Source organism: Pangasianodon hypophthalmus, chromosome 25 (assembly GCF_027358585.1).
Source record: "Pangasianodon hypophthalmus isolate fPanHyp1 chromosome 25, fPanHyp1.pri, whole genome shotgun sequence".
Taxonomy (NCBI): domain Eukaryota; kingdom Metazoa; phylum Chordata; class Actinopteri; order Siluriformes; family Pangasiidae; genus Pangasianodon; species Pangasianodon hypophthalmus.
The window spans coordinates 7016149-7040349 of NC_069734.1; the positions used below are offsets into that span (position 1 = coordinate 7016149).

General features: G+C 38.2%; 1 protein-coding gene across 1 annotated transcript in view; it reads left to right on the plus strand.

Moving 5' to 3' along the window:
• The first annotated feature begins 369 nt into the window (after positions 1-369).
• The window catches only part of coro2ba (coronin, actin binding protein, 2Ba), a 51165-nt gene continuing 27333 nt past the window's right edge, over positions 370-24201 (plus strand). The window contains exon 1 of the mRNA XM_026937442.3: positions 370-577. Within this exon, the coding sequence (XP_026793243.1) occupies positions 563-577 (15 nt within the window). The 5' untranslated portion in view covers positions 370-562. The remainder of the gene's footprint in view (positions 578-24201) is intronic.

A 24201-nucleotide genomic window follows, 5' to 3' on the forward strand; every position in this document is an offset into this window, starting at 1 on the left:
GTATATATAATTGACTATTATTTTATTGCCGTCGTTCTAAAGTGAAGAATAGACTTTGTGTTATACCATAGTGTACTGCAAAAGAATATTTTCATGCCAAAGTGAAAATGGAGACAGAGAGAAAAAGTGTGTGTGTGTGTGTGTGTATGTGTGTGTGTGTGTGTGTGTGAGAAAGAGAGGGAGAGAGAGAGAGTGTCTGGGTTTATCTCTCAGCCATAGCCGACTCATCAGTAAGCTTTACTACAGAGCTCACTAATCAGGCGGTACAGTGCAGGGGTGGAGAGAGAAGTCAGGAGAGAGAGGGTGAGATAGTGAGAGAGTGAGAGACAATGGGAGGAGGAGAAGGAGGAGGAGGAGGAGGAGGATGTTTTTCTGTAGTAGGAAGCAGGCAGGCTGAGCGTACTTCACTGCAGTGCCCTACAGAAGCAGCAGCACTGCTTCATCCTGCTCTCTCTGCCAGTCTGCTGCTGCTGCTCACTCGGCTGTAGAGCACACACACACACACACACACACACTCTGGTCTTCCTGGGATAGACACCGGCTACTCTCACCCTCTCTCTGCATGACTGTCACAAAGGTAAGAGTGGTGCAGAGGGGCGGGGAGCACTTTCGGACTGTGCTGCAGTGGGGTGATGCTGTCAGTGAGCTAATCTGTGTGTGTGTGTGTGTGTGTGTGTGTGTGTGTGTGTGTGGAAAGAGGAAGAGAGAGAGAGTGTGAGACTGTGTTTGGTGCACCATTTGAGTTGTCATAGGTGGAGCTGCTGATAGAGAGGCTGTGTGTCTGTCTATAGGAGCAGGTGTGTGTGTGTGTGTGTGTTACTACTTGTGTGACTATCTTACCTGCAGTCTGGGCTAATGTTTGTGCCATCAGTGTGTAGTTGGATTGTCTGTCTGTGACCTTTACACACACTGATTATGACAGAAGCACTTAATCCAGCACCATCCTGCATACTGACGTGTGTGTGTGTGTGTGTGTGTGTGTGTGTGTTCAAAATAAAGGGAAGGAATTGACAGGATGCAGGGCGCATCATTGTACATGTGGCACATTCTGAGACCAGATGGAGAGTTTCACTAGATCAAACTCAATTGTGCAATAGTGTGTGTGTGTGTGTGTGTGTGTATGTGTGTGTGTGTGTGTTGGGTGGGTGTGTATAAATTATGTGATGAAACTTACTTAATTTATGGAAAATTCTAATGTAGTAGGGCTGTGTGACAACAACTAAAATAATCATTACTAAAATCACAATAATTTAGTCAATTTAAAAATATAATATATTTATTGCAATTCATTACTTTATCATCTTAAATCAAAACAAAACAGCTGTTTCTTTTGCGATTTATATTGTAAGCCCGTATTCTTTCACAAGTAAAGGTCACATTATTAATTATAGTGTTAATCTTTTAAATACTGAAGACAAACATGATTAAAGTCCAAGCACACAATGAAATCCATATACAACTGTTATACAACCATATACAACTCACAGTATACAGTCAATATACAGTTAAATTAGATGAGTGTTAATGTACTTTATAACATACTATATAACGTATAGTACATTAACTCACATGTACTATAGGTATATGTGAGTTAATGTACTATATAACATATAAATATATTATATAAATGAACTAGCTCATTTTAGCTATGCTCACCAATATCACACTCAAGTATGTTTAATTAATTAAGGCAAAAATTATGATCATGATTAAACTGTGATTAATTGTCCAGCTGGTCAGCTGGTGTGGTCATGTTATCACAACTTCTAACCCTCTCTGATCCATAACATCATAACATATGCATCTGCACACAACATACCCATCATAACATACACATCTGCACACAACATACACATCATAACATACACATCTGCACACAACATACCCATCATAACATATACATCTGCACACAACATACTCATCATAACATACACATCTGCACACAACATACTCATCATAATATACACATCTGCACAGAACATACCCATCATAACATATATATCTGCACACAACATACTCATCATAACATATACATCTGCACATAACATACCCATCATAACATATACATCTGCACACAACATACTCATCATAACATATACATCTGCACACAACATACCCATCATAACATATACATCTGCACACAACATACTCATCATAACATACACATCTGCACACAACATACTCATCATAATATACACATCTGCACACAACATACCCATCATAACATACACATCTGCACACAACATACCCATCATAACATATACATCTGCACATAACATACCCATCATAACATATACATCTGCACACAACATACTCATCATAACATACACATCTGCACACAACATACCCATCATAACATATACATCTGCACACAACATACTCATCATAACATACACATCTGCACACAACATACTCATCATAATATACACATCTGCACACAACATACCCATCATAACATATACATCTGCACACAACATACTCATCATAACATATACATCTGCACATAACATACCCATCATAACATACACATCTGCACACAACATACCCATCATAATATACACATCTGCACATAACATACCCATCATAACATGCTCATCATAACACACATCTGCACACAACATACCCATCATAACATATACATCTGCACACAACATACTCATCATAACATACACATCTGCACACAACATACTCATCATAATATACACATCTGCACATAACATACCCATCATAACATGCTCATCATAACACACATCTGCACACAACATACCCATCATGACATATACATCTGCACACAACATACCCATCATAACACACACATCTGCACACAACATACTCATCATAACATACTCATCTGCACACAATATACTCATCATATCATATACATCTGCACACAACATACTCATCATAACATACACATCTGCACACAACATACTCATCATAACATACACATCTGCACACAACATACTCATCATAACATACTCATCTGCACACAACATACCCATCATAACATACACATCTGCACACAACATACTCATCATAACATACACATCTGCACACAACATACTCATCATAACACACACATCTGCACACAACATACCCATCATAACATACACATCTGCACACAACATACTCATCATAACATACACATCTGCACACAACATACCCATCATAACATACACATCTGCACACAACATGCCCATCATAATATACACATCTGCACATAACATACTCATCATAACATACGCATCTGCACACAACATACCCATCATAACATATACATCTGCACATAACATACTCATCATAACATATACATCTGCACATAACATACTCATCATAACATACACATCTGCACACAACATACTCATCATAATATACACATCTGCACATAACATACCCATCATAACATGCTCATCATAACACACATCTGCACACAACATACCCATCATAACATATACATCTGCACACAACATACCCATCATAACATACACATCTGCACACAACATACTCATCATAATATACACATCTGCACATAACATACCCATCATAACATGCTCATCATAACACACATCTGCACAGAACATACCCATCATAACATATACATCTGCACACAACATACCCATCATAACATACACATCTGCACATAACATACCCATCATAACATATACATCTGCACACAACATGCTCATCATAACATACGCATCTGCACACAACATACCCATCATAACATACACATCTGCACATAACATACCCATCATAACATATACATCTGCACACAACATGCTCATCATAACATACGCATCTGCACACAACATACTCATCATAACACACACATCTGCGCACAACATACCCATCATAACATACACATCTGCACAAAACATATACAACATAGCATACACATTATAACATAACATATACATCTACACAAAGTGTAATGAGTGGAACGATAAATGATAAATGATAAACTTTACTGTTACCGTGTTTTATAAACAGTGTGTGTGTGTCTGTGTGTGTGTGCCTGTCTATAATCCTGCATGTTCTGTAAATGAAAAGCATTTTGATTATTGTATAATATATAGCAGTGCAGTAGAGCCTCTGTGTGTGCGTGCGTGTGTGCATGCACACTGTTCTGCAGTGGATGTAGAGGACAGTATAACTGTGGGTGGTGCCACTAAATGATTTGGCACTGAAAAACACTATGACCTTGAAAAGTGTGCGTGTGTGTGTGTGTGTGTGTGTGTGTGTATGTGTGTGTTGCTGGTTGCTGACAAGGCTGAAACGCAGTGGGAGGCAGACTGAGATTGCATAGTAATGAGCAATAACTGGCTTAGCTTACTGTCTATCTGCAGACACACACACACACACACACACACACAAAGCAATGTTTGTCATCTCCTTGCTTTTTTTAGCATTGTTACTATTACTACTGTTTATTGTTGTTAATAACTGTGCTACTATTTCCTTTGATGCTTTTCCAAAACAGTAACTACATCTGGTCATGTTAATAAGGCTCATTAACTTTCAGTTGAATTGTACTGAATCGAATTGAAGTGAACTGAAGAGACAGGATATCTCTGACACTGGGGCAGAAACAGTCTGTGGTCCAGATGGTTGTGTGTGGAACAGGCTGCATCTCTCAGTCTCTCACAGTACACAGTTTATAACTCTCCAGCTTTCTATAGCAGACAACAAAGCTTGGGCCTGCAGCATCTTTAGCCATTAAGTTAAAGGGACACTCTGGCCAAAATAAAAAATGTAACCGTCGTTAACTCACGGCTTACAGTGATGATGCAGCAGGACTGTAGCAAGATTTCCAGGTTTGAATATGGAGGAAACCCCCTTTTGATTACATATCTTGGAGGTGAATGCAAAATTTGAAAAACTACCATGGTTATGGTGGATATTTGGGTGGAAGGGGTATAGTGAGAGAAGGGGGAATGAGGGGCAGTGCTCACATGTTAATAATATGTTCAGGGAAGCCGCATAGCTAGCTGGCTCCTGCTAATAAACAATCACTTGCTCTGTAAGTAAATTATTGTGAAGGAGTGAGACAGAGTTACTGTTACACAATGACATCTAACCATAGACTACATGTTCGAACCAGAATATACAGAAGAAGAGCAACAGGAGGCAAGGAGAGAGCAACTGTATGTCTTTCAAAAGTACGCTGAGCCAAATAACTGAAGTTAGCAACAGCACAAGTAGCTAATATAATGTTAGCTAGCAATGTTACATAATTATTTACCTTTGTGATAACTAACTTACTAGCCATCTTACTAGTTACACGGGTAAAGACAACCATTCGCTAGCAGATATTAGCCAGTTCTTCTACCTCAGTTTAGCTTATTTTGCACTGGGCATGGAGCTTCTCTGCCCTCTGTTTTGTACAAAATACTGATAGAATTGTTGTTTTTTTTAGCAGATTTTTTCAGAAGACCCGGTGACTCTGCTTTCAAGTCTCTTTTATAGTCCCCCAGCTGGAAGTGCTTCCTGCATGGCAGTGTAGAGACCTGCAATGACTGGACATAAATGTATATACATATCTCATAGAAACTCTAAGTGTTTATACTAGAGAGAAATGAACGAAAGTTGCTTGATGCTTACAACTTTGTTGTTTTTGTATGTGTTACGGTTGTTTTATGATCACACCATCAGGGACATTGTTACACTGAAAGCCATGGTGCTGCCCAAACAGATGCTACACATTCTTTGGTAAGCTGAATAAAGTTAGATAGCTAAATGTCCATTATAGGCAACTCCTCAGTAAGAACATGGTTGATGTAGAGCTACATAGGTTTAATGAAGCAATAAAACTAGGTAGTTAGTTAACTAGCAAGCTATGCTAGTTAAATTCTTAGTTAGCAAGCCAATTTTACTGATGGTTAGCTACTTATTTGAGATGAAATTGGTGCTGCAAAGACAGCGCAGAATTGTTCCTCCAAACTGCTTGTAAAAACAAGAATCTTCTGCTGGCTTGGAAGGGTGTCTGCTTCGATAATGTGCACTATGCGACATTTCAGGAAACAAATGCATGCAAGTGCAAAGTTCCAGAAAACTGTAAAATAAATAAATAAATAAACATGAAGCTTGATGTTAAATGATATTTAACATAAAATATTTAATGAAGACATTAAGGAAAGAATGACCAGTTGTTTGATACTCTCATAAAAATGAGACAGATCGAGAGAGAGAGAAAAAGAGAGAGAGGTATAAAGGGTACTTGTTTGCCTTTAGCACAAGGTCAACTTTTTTCCCCTTATGCTCCTATTAATAGACTGGGTCAATAAAACTGAACAGTAGCACACACATTCTTCAGATACAACTACAACTAGTCATTACATCATTCAAGCCACATGACATGTACATGTACATGAATGAATGAATCAGGATATCTGTTGTTTATAGCACTGGATGTTGAGTTAAGCTTTTGTTAAACTGATTCCCACAATTCCTACAGAAATAGAGAGGCACTATGTTAAAGGGATACTCTTCAACCTGACCTCAATCTATCACATCTGTATGTGTGATTACCATGAAAAAGAATTGTGATGTACTGTGTACAGTACTAAGAACAAAAAAAAAAAATATATATATATATATACTGTATATATATCAAACCACAAATCTTTAAGGAAAGTGAAGATAACCAGACTTACCTTTTACTTTGTTATACAGTATTTAAAACTCCATAAAAAGAGCTTTGGTACAACGTTATCATTAAAGACTAATGACCAGAGTTCTGAATGTTGTCAGTGCAGGGGTTTGGAGGCAGATGCTAGTGCAGGTGGTTTTTTTAAAGCATACACAAATGAAACAAACTAAATCAAAGCAAGAATCATAAGCAAGAGCTAGGAAACGGTGGCATGAAACACACAAAAATACAAATGGGCTTGGCTTGGGAGGCCTCCTTGTTGGCCATGGGCTTAAGGTTGGCTTTGGAGGCCGCCTTGTCAGCCTCTAGCTTGAATGTGGCTTGGGAGGCTGCCTGGTAGGCCTCAAGCATGGGCTTAGCTTGAGAGGCCACCTTGTTGACCTAGAGCTTGAGAATGGCATTGGAAGCTGCTCTGTCTGCCTCTGGCTTGAGCTTGACTATCGAGGCTGCCCCACAGCCTCTGGCTTGGGCTCTTGCTGAAGCCTTCATTTCCCCTTTATCTCCTTTATCTCCATCCTCCCATCAGTGCAGCAGGCTATTTTAGTATGACTGGTTTCAGCCAACTACCTGATCACACCTACACCCCCTCCCCCAAAAAAGTTTTTTAAGGAAGGCTCATGCCTGGCAGGGGGAACACCTATCTCAGGAGGATGGAGAATTCGGACATGTTTACCAGGCTTGGGTGTCCTTGGGCGACCGGGTTTTCGACCAGGTTTTTATTGATGTGCTCTGCCTGTAAGCAGTGACAGCAAAAACTTCACCCACATACTCTCATCAGGCTTAGTGTCCACCAGGCTTTCTGAAATAAAATTCACACTGCAGCATGAATCCTTCTGGGGAGACATTCACTGCCTTCATAAGGAGCTGGAATACCCATCTGCTTTGCTTGGGGATATTCCATAGAATCAAAAGCTGGCATCTCGAGAGGCAGGGAGATCAGCTTACTGGACGCCAGTTCAGTGGCATGAGAGCTCTCGCATCATGCATGCTGAGTAGCTATGTCAATCTTAGGTGAAGTCTTTAGCACCTTCACTTCCTGATAAAATTTCTGGAAACCTGCTGCATCCATTTTTGGGTCAAGCTTTGTGTCAGAGAAGGGGTTTGGAGGCAGATGCAAGTGCATGTGGTTTAATAAAGCATTCACAAATGAAACAAACTAAATCAAAGCAAGAATCATAAGCAAGAGCTAGGAAACTGTGCCAAAACCTCACTAGTGACACCATTTAGGGAAACACAAGACAGGTGATTGTAATCAATGAGACATGTGACCAGGTCATGTGACTTGAAGAGCTGCTGGGATCTGGCGTCCTTGTCAGCCATTTTGTGGCTGAAATCAGCGCTGACGTGACAAATGTGTGTTATATACTGTAATCAAGCCTTTTAAACATTTATTGGCAGAATTTGTTTTACATTTTCATTATAAGTGAATTTTGAATAAGCAGATTTTCCGTTCTTTTCTCAGTACAGGGACACGTCAGAATCTTGTCTGTGGTAATCACACATAGAGATTAAGTTGAAAAACACTGAAATATTCCTTTAACTGAGATGCTTCTCTTATTGAGTTACTCTCTGTTTAAGAAAAACACGAGCTAGTGTGGATTCTAGTTAGCTGTGAGTGGGGTCTTTGTGTGTGTGTGTGTGTGTGTGTGTGTGTGTGTGTGTGCAGTGACTCCTGATATTGCCTCCAGCTTTCAGCTGCTCCCATCTAAACATCTTTGATGTTTAGTCAGGCAAGAGGTTAAAACTGTTTCTCCGGGAGATAATATCAGCTTTGTTTTATTGTGCCTGAGGCTGAATACCTCCCCATGGTACAACATAACACACAAATTAACAACACGCTAAAATCATTCCCATCAGCACTGTACACATTCAGGCTTCAGAGCTTGATCTGACCCTGGCCATATCTACATACTGCGCTAACAACCACTGCCTACAAGTTACCTCAGGTCATACCCACTTGGCTCAGCATGTGTGTGTGTGTGTGTGTGTGTGTGTTTGGACTAGAGAGAAACAGGGAAAGACAGAAAAAGATAGGGAGAGCATTTAAGAAAAGTGTCCACCATTCTACTGAGCTTGTTTTTGTTAGCAAGTGCTTTGCTAAAGTCAAAATCACCAGCACTTTTTTTAAAAATACAATTACTGAAATGACACTCAAAGGGCTTATCTTTTTTCCTTACCATGGCTACATCAGGATTGCTCATTAGTTAAGTAAATCTAAACTCTGTACGCAAACTGTAACTCTTGAAAAATTGAATTAATTGCATATTTTATTGCGTAAGCTCAACTTCTAAAGGTTAAACCCCAACCATTGATTAAAATCATATGAAAAGTACTTTGAGACTTTGGCCTCAAAATGAAAAGTGCTATATAAATAAAGCTCATTGTTATTATTATTATTATTAGTAGTAGTAGTAGTAGCAGTAGTAGTAGTAGCAGTAGTGGCAGCAGCAGCAGTATTAGCAGTAGTAGCAATAGTAATAGCAGCAGTAATAGAAGTAGTAGTAATAGGAGCAGTATTAATAGCAGCAGCAGTAGTAGTAGTAGTAACCATAGTAATAGCAGCAGTAATAGAAGAAGTAGTAGTAGTAATAATAGGAGCATTATTAATAGCAATAGTAATAGATGCAGCAGTAGCAGTAGTAGTGGTAGTAGTAGCAGTAGTGGTAGTAGTAGTAGCAGTTGTAGTAGTTGTAGTAGTTGTAGTGGTGGTGTACCAGTGACTTTTTTTCTCTTTAGCCCTTCAGAATGGAGACTGAAATGAGATAAGGACAACATGGAGTCACTGCAGCTTCATTCATACTGAAGGGAAGACATTCTGATTCTGTGAGCTCACAGCTTTGCATATGGGTGTGTATGTGTGTGTGTGTGTGTGTGTGAATGGGAGCATTTTCCAAGTCGTATTTTACTCTACATGGATGTTTCAGAGGGACAGAGCATAAAAAAGGAAAGGAGAGTGTGTCATTTATAAATATCCTCCTAATAGAGCACAGAGAATGAGAATGAGAGGATTTTACCTAACCTCCCTCAGAGGCTCTACATTCATTCATTAAAGATATTGAGATAAATTTAGTGGTGAAGTTAAGACATTGAGGACAGTTATAAAGAGGTGAGGGGCTGAAGGAGGAGAGGACGTGTTTCATGTTGGCAAGGCTTGTGCTGGTGAATGAATACAGTGAGACTCAGCAGCTGTGAATCAATCAGCCTGTGTGTCTGTGTGTGTGTGTGTGTGTGTGTTTTGCTTGTGTTTATTTGTCTTTGACATCCCATACCTAGCGAAGCTCTGGTAACACAAGGGTCAGCATATATGACGCTAACAGCAATACTTGTATATACACAACAAAAATTACATTTCTGCAATTGTAAGTGAATAGATAAATAATATTAGAATAATAAATAATCTTAGTCATTGTCAAATTAAAATAAAAAATAAAAAGGAGCTGTTTAGACTGCTTTACACATCCAATAAAACTACCAATATAGGTAATGTGTGTGACTAATGTGTGTAAAGTCACTCAAGTCAACTTATGGAAGACCGACATACACACAGCAGTGTCTCATAGGCATATATTTTAGTGGGGTAGGACAACATTAATAACAACACAGCCTCAAACAAAAATAAGTTGGGAGACTATCACACTTGTCTTATGCTACAGGCTAATATTTAGTGTATTTTTAGAGTAACCCTGTAACAGGCAGTTGAAAGGTTGAAAGTCGACAGCATACAGTCACCCAGCATACAGTCTAGCAGCTTGTTTTGACCAGTTTTAGACGTACCTTTGTTCAACTCTGTTAGATATAGCAGGTGTGTTTCCTGAGGTAATATTATTACCAAGGGTTGCCAGGTTTCAGCAAAAAGTCCAGCCAAACTACATCTGAATCCACAGAAAAGACTAGCTCAACAAGAAAATCAGGCATTGGAAAATGTATTTATTTTTTTTATTTCACAGTCTTTCTGTAGGGGAAAGTGTACACACATTTCTACTAGGTGAAATAATAACTCTGTGGAAGCTGAGAAAGGTGAGCAAATCAACACAACACTAGAATTAACTAAAGGCCTTGACTTTTAGCACACCATTTTTTAAAAAATTAGATTGTATCACACTTTTTAGGTTTCATTTTTGAATTATAATTTAGTTTTAATGCATTTTTAAAATATATTAGTTAGTTGTTATATTTTAGTTTCAGTTTTAGCAAGTTTAGTAGGGAACTGTTCTTGTGTCTGAGCTTTAGAAATACAAACATTGCACATTGTGTAACATCCTATTGGGTTAAAGGTGCTGAAGCTATCATTAATGGTTAGACAAAAATTAAGCAATTTGTCTGGCTGAGAAAGACAGAAAAGTAGATTAACATTATATTTAAGTAGGCTGTTGTGCTTTGTTTTTTTTTTTTTTTTAAATGTTATTTTATTTCTGTTTTAACTAACTTTATAATAACTTTCACAGACAGACACACAGACACAATTCCTTATACAGAATTTTGTACGGTCAAGGCCAAAAAAATCACATTCTACCCTCTTTAGTCATGGATACAGCACACTCACACACAGAGTAAATCTCGTTTCCACTTTTCTGAATCTGCCATTTGCTGACTAGCACTGGAAAAATCGTCAAACTTTAACTGTGCTCTATAGAGATTATCTTCTTCCTTAAGGCAACTGTGAACTTGACTCACTTTTCTCTGTGTGGATTTTGATATGAGCCTGTTGGGACTTTACCAGTTCTGGAGTCATGATGGATTTCTCTCGCTGTAGATCATCGCAGTCCTTGATAGGGCTCAATGGAAAAATAGAGTTGTCATATTCTGTGAGGCGGCCAGAACAGGAAAGAGGGAGGAACATCCAGAGACACAGTTAATGAGAGAGAGGAGATGAAATGCACAGGAGAGATCTGAGATTTAAGCATGAAAAAGAAGTAGGGAGATGGAGAACACAGTCGCTGATAAGCAGGAGAAATGGTTTTATATGTCTGCTTGGCCTGTTAAAGTCATTAAGATCTGTATTTATAGATAACAATGGATCAATTGGATGCACATGTAGGTCATTACAACAGTATAGGAGAGCAGGAAAAGAATTATGGTGTGTGACACTAACAGGAAAGATGAGTCTCTTTTACAGGATTATGGCTCTAGAGCATTTGTGTGTGTGGTTCATGGTGGCGTACATCACCAGAAGAGGAAGCATTTCCATCTACACTGCACTTCACAGCTACTGAGACAGACAGGAAGAGAAAATGTGGGAGAGTGATAACTGAGTCACTCATTATGTAGAGAGCTTTTACTCTCTACAGACAACGTCTAACACCTAGTGTCTGGCATAAAGCAATGTGACAAATAAGGCATAAAGCAATGTGACATTGGCACTTGTCATTTATACATAAACAAAATTGGCACCCAGATATACAGTCAGGGTTGGATAGAATAGTCAGCAATGTACTAATACATAAAGTTGTTCAGAACAAAGTTGTTTAGTATACATCCTAAAAAGACACATGGGAATCACTGGTCAAACCCTGTTCCTTTCTTGATAAATATCATCATTATCACTCTATTTGGGATTATTCAGGAAAGTTAGCCTACTATAAGACTGTTGCCTCACCAGATACTTTATAAATCTTTTTTTCATTTGATCAGACAAGTGTGAAATCCAATCTACTGAGTGCAAACATTCACTGATAAGGCATTATCGAACGCTCATGGCAGTGACCTGATGTTAACCTGAACCAACCAAGCGTATAAACCATCAAGGCAGGTTAACTCACTTCCATCAATATATTCTAAAAAAATGAAACTATTAATAACTCATAATTTTTTCCCTGCATTAGATAACAGAATACACAACATTTTTGCCTAGTTATTAACCTTGACTCAGTTTGCATTTAATTCCTTAACTAGAATGTCAGCAAGTTTTTTGATCTAGCTGGTTAAGATCAAACCTAATCACATTATTTACTTCAAGATGTTTCATTCAGTTGGCAGTTGAGTTCTTCAATGCAGAATGTTTTCCCAGTGCCAGTTTGATAATTAGAAAAACGCAGCCATGCATATACACTCAGTGCATTTCACCTGTGATTTAAACAAAAAAATCCTTAAACCTCATGAGTTTGCTTCCTCACAAAAAGTTTAACTAAACAAACCCAGCCAAGTTTAGTTAACTACATTTATTATTCAGTGGCAATGGGCTGGAGGTGAAAACAAAGACAAACCCCCTACACCCAAACATATCTGACTACACAGCACACTGACATTCACAGGAATACAGCGTAGCAGAATTTATTGTTCCAACATAATTTAATTTGCTTGAATATCATTTTTCTATGTTGAAGAAAATGGTAATTAGGCTAAAATATCCATTGGCAATTCCACTAGCCGCTGGATTTCACAAAATGTTCCCATTATCTCTGAGTATCACTCACTGTTTCCTCATCCTAACCACAGTAAAACAGAGAGTACAGTGCCAATCTGGTTGTCATTACCATGAGCATTATCATTATCACTCTCAGTATGATCAGTTAAGCATATAAATAGACAAACTGATCACATGACAAGGATGAAATCCATTACAGAGGCACTTCTACAGCACAGGTCATGACTGTAATTCAATTCTCGACTTTGAATGAGCTAAGGATAACCACAGCTGATGAACCAGCAATGAGGCCATGTGGAAGTACTGCAGTATAGCCAGACTCATTTTGTTATGCCAGTTACGTATGAGAGCACTGTCCTCACTGCCATCACTGTAAAGCTTTTGTTTCAATTTGACATGGTTCAGCTCCTCTGTTCGCATTGTGATCCATCTATTGAGTCATTTGAGTGTTTTCCGTTGAATTTGGTCATCAGGATTCCCTTCATAGTTCCTATGGAAACCCAGTGGGGATGTTGGTTAGTCTCAAAAAAAAAAAAAAAACTCAGACACAAAGAGCTCTGTATTTAACTAAAGATCTTTTTCCAAATCAAAGTTCATTAGAATGCACTGCACTGATGGCTACGTGAGAAGACTGGCTTTGTTCATGCATGTTATATAGGTGCTGTATCTACTGTATTCTCAAATCAATTACAAATGCCTGATGACTATCCAATGACGGGACAAATTATTATAGAAATAAATGCATATTTCATTTTCTTGAATCTAGAATATTTTTCTCTTCTCATAATAAATAATAAATACAATATCTGACCCTGAAGCAGACAAATGCTGATCTTTTTTGTCACAGTGGAACCTGGATTTTTTTTTTAATTACAGTTTGGATCAGGAGTTCAAAGAAAGGGGATTCATCAATTTAATAAATTGGCAGTTCAATGTCTTGTGAAAATGAAGCTTTTTAAAATAGCTTTTTAAAATAGTGTGGTCTGTCAACTTGTCCTTAGAGGTATGTAGTGTTTTTCTGGCCTCATGCTTATATACATGATCATTAGAGGATGGGTCCCTTTCTGGTTCCTGTCAAGTTTTCTTCCTCACGTCATCTCAGTGAGTTTTGCTGCCACTGGCTTGCTCAGTTGGGACCTAATTCTACATCCAGATTTCTGTAAAACTGCTTTGTGAAGTATCATTTCAGTGTTTAAAACTATAGACCAACTATGAAGCAAATAAAATAATGTAATTATGTGTGCATTAATTTTTGCAAGGAGCAAATCAGATATTCTGAATTCTATGCAGAATGCAGAATTCAGTGCTGTCACCCCATAGTGTATTCTTGCCATGCCTTGTCACCCCATGCCACTGTTCTCTAGGTGCAGTGTTTCATTGCTTTAAGGGCAGTCATGCAGTATCAGTATTTGTAATAAATGCTCATGCTCATTAGTATTCCTATAAATTAGGCCTGAAATCATGTTGGCACCGTATGCAGTGTGTGTACTGTGTGTGCGTGGGTGTGAGAGTGAACGAGTAAGAGAGAGCAGTAGGAGTTCACATTCCTTCCCGACATTCCCTGGCTCTCAGTGCTGTTTTTGAAGTGTCCTGCATCTCTTCTCTCTGCCAAGCCATTTCTTTTCTCAGAGAATTGCACTGGTGAGAAAGAGAGGGGGAAAAGCAAGAAGTGTGTGTTTGTGAGTGTGTGAAAAAAGTGCAAAAAGGAAAGCAATGTTAGAAAGTCCACAGAGATTTCAATGCGGTGAAAAACACATTCTCACTTTCTTCACATTCAGTAGAGTAGGGGTTGCATTGCATAGACTAGTCAACTAGTTGTCTAATATACTCACTAGTCACTGCTGTGTGTGTGTGTGCATATATATATATATATATATATATATATATATATATATATATATATATATATATATATAGTCTTTCTGTATTTTCTTTTGCTTTTAACTTAATTATTTTAAATGTTAAAACAAGTTAAAATAATATCCTTGTATTGTGGCATAGTAAATTCTGTGTGAAAGAGTGCATTCACTGCCACGGGTTGCACATCACTATCCAAGACCACTCATGGTAGCTGACAGATGATGATCCAGAATCCTTTTCAGCAATTCCTGAGTCCCTCCCAGCCACTGCAGCAGACACAGCATCCAAGGAAGGCGACTCATTACCCTATAATGAGGGCTCTGCTGATGGACATGAGCTTCAATGCTGCACGCTCTCAGTTCCAGAGTCTGGAGTTTGGCCACATGAGTGCATTTAAAGAATTGGTACATCCTTAAATAATGTGATTGCAGTTTTATTACACAGGTTTATTTATTTTCATTTGCAAAATAAATAGTGTGTCCTAAAAAGCATGGAAACTCTAACTGTAATTTGTAGCCTGTGCATGGCTTTTAATTAAAGTGCAGTTTGACACATTCTTCACTGTTGTTTATCAATACAAATAAACTAGCCTAAAAATAATGATTTTGTATCAGCCTTTGCTTTATCTATGAAAAATATGACTAGTCAGCTTCTTTATTTTGAAATGCTGGTCGAGCCTTACTGTAGATTAAATGCAATAAGCAGAAATCAATGTGTATATCAGACAGGTGAATACAGAAATGACATGCCTAAGGAGTTCAGGAAGCACAGTGGTTTATTAGGATAGAGTTTGCGCTAAACAAGCAAGGTTTCTATTTCCCTGAACACAGGACTGGCTGGTGTAGGTGAAACCGAATGTTATTGAGACTCTAGCAGCTTTTTCAGTACAAGGACTACACTTAGAAAACAGCAAAAAAAAATTCAAACCTTAAAATATTTTGTGTATATCCACCGGTATTTTTTATATCCTCCTTCTCTCTTTTATTGTCTCTTTGCCTTCCAGCTTGTTTGGTGAGTTAATATTATTCTGTCTGACAGCCCATGCATCTGTACTGAATACAGAAGGTGAGAACAAAGGAATAATTCTGTACATGATGGAAACACTGAGCCCACAGGCAGACTTGATAATTCATATGATAAATCAGTTTTGTTCTGTGCTTGTGGGGGAAAACAAGCTGTCAGCTTATAGGCTTGTAGAGTTTAAAAATTATATATAAGTATATTTCTCCCTATAGCACAAGATAATCCCGACTGAGTAATATCAGTTGTTAAACTAATAACCAGTAACCCTGGGATATCCAAAGCCATGGACACAAAATGAATATAAAAAAAAAAAGACAAAAGCCAAGATTTGGTGGTGTGGTGGCTTAACTATTACAGCAAGGAAAGACACGATTAAATGACACAATCTTTGAATAGCTTTAGTACTCTCAATAATATAGATCTAAGAAAGATAAACAACCAAGGTATGCTAATGCAGAGGCCAGAGGCAAGACATGGAATTGCTTGGACCTTGAGTATTGATTACTTTTTAGTCAAAAGAAAAGTCAAATGTCTAAATGACATCTTAGCATGACAGTGAAAGCTACAGGGTTAGCTAATGTGCTATTTAGAGCATAGGATGTAATGAGATGATGAGAGATGTGACCAGCACAAATATATCATAGAACACAATATAGTTTTTGCATTATTTATCCTAAATGGATAATTAGCATGTCATTTTGGAGCCTAATGTTCTGTTTTTTTCCTTTTTTTTTTGGCCTGGGACACACATTCTTTCTAGAATCGCCTGTGGTTATGGCATCATCATTCCATCAGGGAACTGCAGGATTACTAGACATTGACAGAAAGTAAGACTGAGTCACATGACACTAGGGCACATAAGCATTCTGCAAAGACAAGATCAGTTCCAGCCAATTATACCCAGGTGAAATATTGTGAGTCAAACTGAATGTCACACATTGAGTGCCACTCATAAATATGGAAAATGTATCACTTTTTAAAACTTCAGGATATGATTGAAATGTTATTTTTCAATTTTCTGTTTCACCCAGGGCAGTCAACTACACAGTGCACTAACCTACAAGGCCGCTCTGGGAATAGTTATGATTAAAATGATGCACAGTAGCCTCATGATACGCATCTGTGTCCTTGTCTTTGTAAAGTCTGGAAGTCCTTACATTTTATAATCTGGTAAAAGTGCAGAGCTGCACTATAGCAACACGGTGTAAACAGGGCATCAGCAAACTCATCTCACTGGGGTAGGCCCTGCGGTTTCACAGTTACAGCGGCGTCAGCAAATCCTCGACAGTGAAGAGAAATCAATTATCTCCTCTCCTCCTCTTCCAGCACCAAGTAAACACAACCATATGGGGTTCAAAGAAATACAGCAGCTGATGGTGTTAATTGAGTCTGGTTAAAAGGCAATGGGTGCCTCCGCCCTACCTTTAAACTCTCTACTCTTGACTCTATGTCTGAATGAGTGCATAGTGCATAGTGCCATGCGATCGACCGGCATCCCATTCAAGGTCAATTCCCACCTCACATGCAATATTTCTAGGATACAGTGCATAGGAATATCTCACAAAAATTTAATATAAAAATTACTCACACTAATTCATTGCACCTGAAAGAAGTACAGCCAAAGACGCCAGTCCAACTATTTTTTTACTCATTACAGGAAACAGTGTCAGTTTTTGTTAATGGTTATCACACATACGCTACACAGATGTGGTCAATAAAGATTAGATTTAAATACTGGGGTATTCCTTTAGTAGATTTGATCATTGTTGTCAAATCCACTCAATAAAGTAGGATGCAAATTTCCTTATGATCCATTATTAGGCCTCCCAAGGATCTAAACCTTGTGTTGTACTATTGAACATTAGCTTGTGCTTTGCTGTAAGTGCACTGAGGTGCAGCATGCTGTGCTGGCAGTAATACTGAAACACTGATAGCCTTGAAAAATAGCCAAGAAGGAAGACAACAGGCTAATATGACATTGAGGAAGGTGTTATCGCTGTGCTTATTCATATCTGGCTCCAGATTTCACAGTTGCCTTCATAGCTCACTGTTTATGGCTGACTTTTAACTGTGATTTGTTTTTATAATTCCTGCAACAAGATGAAATCATGAAAGCATTTTTTTACCACAAGATCATCTACATGATCACCAGTTCAAGATGCTAACCAACTTTGAGCCACCACTGCAACCTTGTGTAATAGAAAAGGTGTGTTTGGAGAACAGATGTGGTCTTTGGCTTGATGTCCCAGGACAGATGGTGTGTATCAGGGATAGACGAAGCCCTGAAGCTTCTTTCCTCAGTCCGGCATGAAGAACCAGCCTGTTCTCATATACAGAGAGCCAGAAACAGCAGGCAGAGAACTCACAAATTCGGGCCGAAATCCGTTTTGGAAAGGAATTTCTCCAAAACGGAACAAAAGAGAGAAAGGTCGAGTTGCGCTGGCTTTTAAATTTCATTTTTCAACATATATCAACATATAAAATAGCCGTGTTATAAAGCACTTCATATTATTTTATGTGAGTAATTGCAAAAGATTAGCAGTCGTTGAATAAAAATGTCCATTTGTCTATCTTTATGCAACTTCCCTCAGCAATGCCCGAGGTTAAAGAAAAAAAAAAAAAAAAAAAAAAAAAAAAGCAGATTGGTTTAGAGGTAGTTTTGCATGCTGCAGCTACATTTTCTGATGCTTTCAGGCTGATGAAGAGAGTACAAAGAGAATTAGCGAATTAATTGAGTCCATTTGCATACTAGTAGAAAATTGAACCTAAACATTTTCAGTAGGACAGGAAATCACAGATAGCATATCTAAGAATAATTCTGGTCTTATAACGGCCCATTTCTGCAGAGTGCTCTGTGTGTGTGTGTGTGTGTGGGTGGGTGTTTTCAGGCAAATTGCCACGTCTGAGCTTTCCTCTTGAGCTGTCGCCCAGATGGTCCTCATTCCGAGTGGTGCTCGTCTTTTGTTGCTTGTGGTGTACCGTTGGCAGCTCAAACTGTGCTAAGCTGTCAAGACTTTAATAACTAATAAAAACAGCAATGGACTGCTGATCTATACCTGATCATAGCACACAGAGAAACGTGTTCATGCATATGTACAATTAAGTCATATAGATTAGAGAGATTAGCATACAATTATTCCATTAATACATATAAAATGATAATTAAGTACATATTGGACATTTTCAGAATAATGACAGGTTAGTGACTATAACATGAATTAAATTGTCTAGTCAAATTATTAATATGGCCGTATTAACTTTAAATTCTATATGACTTGATTGACTGATTGACAGGTGAGTCTCAGCATGATGCTGTTTGTCTGTCACTATGATGGCCATGATGTTCTTCCAAACACCCCACCCCTGTATCTATCACTGACAACTACCTCCACTTCCTCTCTTACTTCATATCTTTGTCCCTTCATCTCCCTCCCTCAGCCACAACACACTCACACAGACAGTAATCCCCATTAGTCCATCTGTTACCTAGCTCATTATACACACCCTTCTCACTAATGCTCACTAATATTATAGACATACAGATACAAAACACATACACATGAAAATGAAATAAAAATGATTTCTTATTTAAAGTGATCTTTATCTATAAAATCATATATTCTTCAATTATGCACACCTAGATTATATATTAGATTAGATTATACCCATTCTTTCACACTATTAAAAAAAGAATAATACAAATGATCAAGAGTGCACTGGAGTATCTGGCACTTTTGGCTAATGTGAACATCAAGCATAGCTCTGGTACTATAATATGATGGAAAATGCTAATTGTTTCTTACACAATACTTGTGAAATTCATTGAAACATTTGATGCAGTAAATCGCAATGACAGACAATGGCTACATGTGCTATTTGTACTAACCCTTGATTTTCACCACCCCAACTTTATCTGAAGTAATTTCAAAGCATTTTGTTGCATAGAAAGATGGCTAGCTTGCTAGTCTACTTTATATAGCATAGCTTATAGTGGTCACCACCATGTTTGCTAGCTAAATCACTCATGTCTTTATACTATTTCGTCTGAATTTGTTTAATCATTATACATATAACAACATATAACAACAGGCTGTGGCTAAATACATTTGCAACAGTGTAACAGTGTAAACTTGCTAACCAGATTCTTGATTCTTCATATGCGTTCATGTTGCTAGTTTAAAAGCTTTACAGTAGCACATATCTTTGCCAGAAAGAAATCAGAAGAATTGTGATGTCTCCTTGAAGCCAAAACTGACAAAAAAAAGAATGCTAAATACTCGGGCAAGCCATTGTAGTTTGTGAAATTAAGATTTAGGACAGAAACAGATATTGAAAATGTGTTTTATTTTTGGTGTCTCATTCCCATGATGCCAATATTAAGCATAGCGAATCTGAACTGTACTCTTCCCATGAATGAAATAGACTTAAATCCTAAATCTCAATTTAATGCTTAATTATGTGTCACATGCTTTGCCCATTTGTTCCATTATTTTCCAATTGTAAGGATAATAAGAGCTAATTAAGCAGACTTATTAAGGGGAACGTGAAAAAACCCCACCAGAGCATGTAGATTTATAGCTGTAGATGACTGACAGGCTGAAATGAAGCTAACGAGCAGGAGGGAGGATGCGTTTAAGTTTCAATAAGAAGGATCTCGTCCTTCAAGAGTGTGTCCTTGACCATCTGCCACACACCACCATCTACAACATTCTGCATTTTTTTTCTTCATTACTTATCTCCCAGGCTTTTGATAACTCAAGGACACCTGCTTTTCCTCCTTTGTCTGCTTGCAGATTCACAAATAGCTGAATGCATTGCAGGTTCACATGAGATGAGTTCAGGATTGTTCTCTCTCTCTGTCTCTCTCAACAGGATTAATTTCAGCTTGCTATGCTTGTTACTTAAAATACATATTTTCCAATAATTTCCTGTAGTTTCAGTGCAAATCATGTCCCCCATTGATTCTCACCTGCTAGCTATTTCTGGCCTGTCACTTAACTATCAATCAATCTAGGAGGGAAAAGCCTAACACATGGTTCATCCTTGCCACTGAATTTTCAACATTGTAGTGCAGCTGACCTGAATGAGAAAGTGCTAACTGCTTTACTGTGTTTACAGGGATTATATAGTGTCACTCTGAACAATAGGGAGGAGGATAATGCCATCCTTCTCACCTAGATAGCACAGCTATTATTCAGTCCTGGACTCCAGGCCTGGCTGTGTCATCATTGTCACTTTTTATTAATTTTCTTGTGATCAATGTAATGACTTTTCAGTTTTCAGTCATCCAAAATTGAAGGTTGAGTAACCACTGATTGTACAAATCGTGTTTTAGCTGTATCTAAAAAGAATAATAATTCATTCATTCATTCATTCATATATCTTTAGTAATGGCTTTATCTGTGAGTCTGTCATGGATCTGTAGTCTATCTTGTGAACACTGGTTATGGGGTGACACTGAATGGGACGACAGTCCACTGTATGGCATAATAATAAATGTGGAATAATAAATTGTTTCATTCATGGCTAAGGAATATCTCTGTTTCATTCATGGCTAAGGAATATCTCTACACATTTCCCCTCACTGAAAATTCCAGGATTTGTGAATATACCTGAATATGTGATTTGGAACCATTGCCATGTCCTCCTGCTATCTAAAATGGCTAACTAGCCAGATAGCAAACTACACCGCAGTCTCACAGTTAGACACAAGCGGGTTTTAAGTATGTGTCTTGATTTGCATCATGATATAAATGTGCCAGAATACAAAAACTCTTTTGTTCATCCTTGACATTAGCTAAATTAAGTAACTAGGTACCTTTAGCATGCAGGTTCTGTGGTTAAAGGTTCCTGGGTATTTAATCTCAGATGTGACTGATCTTAAGTTCTTAATAGGAGTACTGAGAAAGTCTCTTTTTCACAATATACAGTATACTTAGCACTGTGTTAACAACGTTGACCCAAATATTCTATGTAAACTCAATTATCCTTTCAACAGGAGCATGAGGTAGATGAATTAATAATTTCCCTCTCATCTGCTTCAGCACTATTTGAAACAGTCATTTCTAAACAATTTTATGTCATATACCATTTTGCTATAGCTCATCTCATGCGCAGGAAAATTTATCATCTTTAGCCATGATTTAGATATCGATAGTCTGATTTCATACTCTCTTGTTTAAAAGACTTGATATAATTGCTAATGTCCTTTATTATTCATCATACTTTATGCTAGCAGGCAAAGCTGCTATGATCTTGCAGATATGTTAAACTCTTTCCAATGCATCATAGAAAGCTATAACAGCTGGTTAAATTACATCCTGCAGTAATACTTAGTATAATTAATTAGCCTGTTCTGATTTAGTGGAGGCCACTAGTCTCACTTCTGAAGAATACTGAACGTTAGTGTTAGCTATCATTGACCAGAATGCTAACATTACTATTATAACTGATTTTGTTAAAAAAATACTCTCATTCATTTTTCAGTTGCAGTAGTTTATTTTGAAGCATTTATATTTTTTGCCCATCCCTGCATGTCCATGGCTTTGACTGGTGTTCTTACATATTTGCTATCACATATTAAACCATTTCACGCCCAGGAATATACTGTATCGTTACACAATGTACTCCACTCATCCTGGAAGCATGTCTCAGTTTATTGAGATCAATCTCCAAGTACCAACGGTCTTCAACATCAACATAAGAGTTGGAGAGTGAGAGAGGAATTCACACGCCTCTTGAACTTGCATTTCACTGAGACTTGTTAATCCATATCATTGCGTGTGTGTGTGTGCGCAGGATTTATTTAAACATTTACTAATAGGAGAACATTGTGGTCTTCTTTCTTTTTCTTTGGGACTTTCTTGGGTCCAGGGTTGCCAAGTCTCAGCAAAATTTGCGGCCCAACTATAAAAATCACACAAAAATTACTGAATCTAGCACAAAACATTCAGGCGTTGGAAAAGGCTGACAAATTTTTCTTCCTTTTCTCAGTCTTTGCATGGGAATCAAGTTCACTAAGGCGAATACAAAGTTTTAATATCTGCAGTACACCTTTTTATCATCTCCTGGTATGGACATCATTCACTCCATAATCACCCTTTCCCTCTCCCAGTCTTACAACAGAAATGGCTCTGTACATTAAAGACACATTGTCTGCACTTACACTTTCCCTTTGTTTGGCATTGGCTAGGTTTGTAGAAATTGACTAGATTTAATGTTGAATATCTGCATTAAAACAAGATTCTCAGGGCCATGGACTATTTTTAAATTAGCCAAAAAAAAAAACCACCATCTGTGAACTTGCTTTTTCCATCTGTAACCTTGTTCTATAACAATCCAAATTTGGTGTAAAGAAAACCAAACACTGGCAACCATGCCTGAGTCTCTAAGTGAAAGAAAATGGGAGGGGCTTCTGATTGGATAGTATGTTCTGTGCCTTTCTCTGTGTGCGTGTGTGTGTGTGTGTGTGTGTGTGTGTGTGTTTCTTCATTTTTTCTTGTTTTACTGGTGCCACTACCTTTAGTTTATCTCTGTTCTGGTTGTGGTTGAGTTTGCAGCATGGTCTTCTGGTACAACGTTTGTGGTGTCATTTCCAGTGGCATTAGAAATGCTCAAATTGTGTATGGTATGGCAGTGTCAGCCATCAGCGTCAGTGGGCAATGTGTTGTCTGGCTCTCTCCCAGCTGTAACTGAGCTTGTGAGAGTAGCTCAGGGCCACAGCTGGATCAAAAGCTGCCAAAAAAACAGCCAGAATTCTGGATCTTTGTTAGTTATCACACGCTGAGAGGGAACGCCATCTCCGGAGCCTCTCCTTCCATGAGGGGCAAAGAGGCTCCACAGCTGGGACTCTGAGGTCTTCACAAAAGCCCTGAACAGTGGCATTGCAAGGGGCCGATTGCAGCCTAATGTAGGCTTTTCAGTCCCTTTTTGTTTTCCGTTTCAAACACCCAGGACACATGCTTCCTCTCTTGAATTCAAGTGGCATTGTATGAAAGAGATTTAATTGGGGTGCTTTAAGAGATCCAGTCATTTTTATGACATGTTTATGAATGATTAAAGGGTCTGGCAGCCCGCCTGGGCAAAAGTAAATTAGCCCTGTGTTTCAAGGGTCCATTTTGTTGATTGCCAACAGAACGAGAGATTTTTGGGGTGCCCATATTGCAACCAAGTGCAGTAGGTATTTTCACAGCTTCAGGAAAGATCTGTTTGTTTATGCTTCAGTGATCAGACAGGACTTCGGGGTGACGTTTAGTTTTGAAAGTGGTTGGAGTTTTGCACGGCAGGTTTGTATAATGATGGAACC